The 3,370-nt window shown below is 38.1% G+C and overlaps 1 protein-coding gene across 1 annotated transcript; it reads right to left on the bottom strand.

Moving 5' to 3' along the window:
* Positions 1-19: 19 nt before the first annotated feature.
* Positions 20-2,990, bottom strand: LOC109222392. The gene is made up of 6 exons (XM_019386756.1): positions 2,864-2,990; positions 1,826-2,058; positions 1,450-1,500; positions 540-670; positions 298-414; positions 20-171 (listed from the first exon to the last, which is right to left on the bottom strand). Exons 2-6 carry the CDS (start codon positions 2,003-2,005, stop codon positions 48-50), a joined length of 603 nt encoding a protein of 200 aa, XP_019242301.1. The 5' UTR covers positions 2,006-2,058; positions 2,864-2,990; the 3' UTR covers positions 20-47.
* Between the last annotated feature and the right edge of the window lie 380 nt (positions 2,991-3,370).

The raw sequence follows: 3,370 nt of genomic DNA, 5'->3' as shown, positions 1-3,370 counted from the left end.
ATGTAGAAATAATTTCAAACAGCAAGGAAATCATGGCATGCAAACAGCTACCTCGATGGTAGACTTTCTTTGACGGAGAGATAGCTTCTCCAAAATGGTAAGGTGGACTTATGGGTTGCCTTCTTAGTACCAGCCTTGTAAGCTCTCACCATGAACTCTTCACTTCTCTCCCTGTTCATAAAGTTCCACAGTTATGTACTTGGTTAGAATATCTTTAGGATTCCTTAGAACTAATACATGTAAGATACATGAAATAGAAAGAAGATATGTAAAGAAGAAATGACCATATCAACTTACTTCTCTCCATAATTTGATAACCACTTTAGATATGCAGCGCCAAGGTACACATTTACAAAAGGCTTGTAAAGAAGTTTCGAATCTGCGGCCACCTCATATGTTCGGTAACCCAAATCACTGTAACAAAGTGTAAATTAAGCTTATTTCAACCATACACAAAAAAATGAAGCAGACAAGTCCGGTTTGGTATGATGATCTGCATAATTCCCCAAAATCTCAACAAGATAAAAGGAAATGACTACCTCACCAACCAGTCTGCAGTTTTAGGCAAAATCTGCATAATTCCCATAGTAATCTCTTTTGATTTTTTATTGTACCGTGTTGCAAGAAGCTGCCGGTCACTTTCAAGCTCAGCAATAGCGCAAAGCATATCCTGAAAATATGGGAAGGCCACCTCATTGGAGAACTACCGAGAAGGTGTTGATAATTGCTAAAATCAATTGATTCATCCTCAAAGAGATGCAAATTGCCCCATATATATTCTAAGATGAGAAGACTTCAATTTTGACTAAGCAACCTAGCAAAAGTTGCAGGTTGAGACACAGAGATATTCTAGGTGGAGACGAGGCACTTACTTGTATAAGTAGTCCTCACTTAGACTTCATGAAGCTTGCGTAAAGCATGTAAGGTATAAAATAGCATCATAGCGTACACCAAAAACTCTAAGTGGATGAGGAGTATTAACATTCTAGTTTAAAGAGAACAAGGTCACCCACAAGATCAAAATTTACATGAAGTAAAAGGCTTTAACAGTTGTAGATGAAATTGAGAAAACAAAATACTTTGAGTGTTCCGGTTGTTGATGATTAAAAAGGTCTTTAGTAGAAAGATGCTATTAAACGAGACTTTGATGCTATGTTTAGCTGACTGCTGTCTGCCATTTATCATGCACTAAAAGAACGGGTCTCGACAATTAATCTCATCCGCATTTATTCATTTATCTAGCCCTTTGGAAATAGAGAATGCACTGAAACACTATCCCCCCCTCCCCCCCTCCCCCAACTTCATCAACATTACAGTGCCCCTTGTGATGCAAAACAACAGAAAGTTTTAGCAAACAATATTTAGAACATTTCATTATATTCTGAGTTTGGTCACTAATTCTCTATAACATGTAGTAGTAGTAGACATTCAAGATCTTGGACATCATACCGAATCAATCTGCGATAGGAAATGTCTTCGGACTATAATACCTGCTACTGCCTGTAAAGAAAAATAGAAGGAATAATTCAGAAAATAACTTTTGCAGGTAAACTATGCTGTCAAATGCATAAGCTAAACATAACTTCTGGAAGAGATTCTAAGACATCATTGGTTGGAGAGACTAATGCATAGAGGATATAGTATTAACGTTATATATCCCGCAAACACAAGTTATGAGAAACTTGTGGAATAGCAATATTTCCCTCTAGTTATCTTGTCCAGCAAATTAAGGAAATTGAGTACAAAATTCATTGACTCGACATGAATACACAAAAAGAAGAGTCATATTCTGTGTGAATGACAGTGACTGTCTAAACAGCTCAACCTTCATTTCTGTTTGAGTTAGATAAGGCTGACCATCAGGATCACGTGAGAGGTGGACTTTTGATCCCTTAGTTTCACCAGCATTAAGCCATTCGGCTCTAACATCTGGATCGGCCCACATGGCTTCCAGATCATGAGGATCCACACAATCATCCCAGTATTTGAAGCTAACCGAAGCCATTTTTGAAGTTAATTATCTTCACAGCATCCAACACAAGGAAGAAGCATGAAGATCTGCAAGTAAGAATGCAAAATACTGGCTAATCATTTGAGGAAGCTGCAAATAACTAAGTGTCTCTGGAAAAACAACCGAAAAATCGTGCCATACATTTAACAAAAGTCTATAATGCAATGAATGAAGAATGTAATTAGATGATTGAATGTACGCGCGGAAACAATGAATGGGATTGTTTCTTTCTTTTGCCAAAGTCATCTTTTGGTTACAAATCTTAATGATATGTCTAAGATTATGGCGATTAGATGTAAGATAAAATACAAGGCTTTTTCCAATTCAAGAGTTTGGGTATTGACAAAGGTAACCAGCAATCAGCTCGGGTTCATCAGTAGTATGCCCGGTTCATGAGGTTCTATCATTGCAGGGCCCAGTTGCCATTCTCCCATTACTCAAGTCGTCCAAGGGACAGGATCCACGCACTGTAAAAAAGTTTCCTTTTTATACAACTCATGATATCTTTCTTCACTAAGAATGGAGAAACTCCTAGCACGGAGCCGGGCCCTTAAATGGGGCCCTAGGCGGCATGAATCTGGATTGGTACTTTCGAATACCATATGGTTATACCACCCAAAAAAGAAAAAAGCAATCACCAAATAATTGATTGGGCAATCCATCTAAAGATATTTCAAGTTGATAAATGCCTTTTTGGAATTGGGAAAGAAAAGAAAAATGGAAGGGAGATTAATAAAGAGGATCAAGGAGCACGGTAAAGCCCACGTCCGTTCTATATAAGAATGACGCATGAGAAAATTAAAGAGAATAAATCAAGGAAACGCATGAATGAAAAAAGGACATTGAAAATACCAGAGCTTGTTGTTGATTGAGATGCAAACATAGAGAGAAACGGAGGAGGCACTTTGCCTCCTTGTCTCCAAATGCACAAGGAAAATAGGATGGGGTGAAGGTTAAATTTGATTTGCTTTTCCTCAAAGAAATGAAAGGGAGGTCGTTAATTTGTTAGTTGGACTCTCGGTCTGAGATTGCAGTTGCTTTCATGTGACACGTACTACACACGGTCCCACCATTTCTTTTTCGTTCACCGTCCGTTTTTATATATTTTCTTTTCTTTTAATTTCTCTCAAACAAATACTTATCACGACCCAATTTCCAACCCGGTCGTGATGGCGCCTCTCGTGAAGACAAGGCCAGCTAACTAACCCAAACCGTCTCTTTAACAATTATTAAACATAAATGAATAGATAAATACAGTTTAACGACAATACTAACCAGTATTTACAACCCAACACAACCCGACCGGGATGTCACAAGTCACGAGCATCTAGAGAAGTCTAAATACAACTACAGGGCCAA

This window comes from Nicotiana attenuata, unplaced genomic scaffold, assembly GCF_001879085.1.
Source record: "Nicotiana attenuata strain UT unplaced genomic scaffold, NIATTr2, whole genome shotgun sequence".
NCBI lineage: Eukaryota > Viridiplantae > Streptophyta > Magnoliopsida > Solanales > Solanaceae > Nicotiana > Nicotiana attenuata.
Note: the sequence above shows the minus strand (reverse complement) of the source record. Positions and strands in the feature narration are given on the sequence as shown.

Bases quoted from the DNA above. Each gene is read 5' to 3' on its own strand.
- LOC109222392 (XM_019386756.1), bottom strand. From the start codon at position 2,005: ATGGCTTCGGTTAGCTTCAAATACTGGGATGATTGTGTGGATCCTCAT. The intron at 671-1,449 runs GTATGATGTCCA...CCATATTTTCAG, and splicing joins TCCTATCGCAGATTGATTCG to GATATGCTTTGCGCTATTGC. The intron at 415-539 runs GTAGTCATTTCC...ACTTTGTTACAG, and splicing joins ACTGCAGACTGGTTGGTGAG to TGATTTGGGTTACCGAACAT.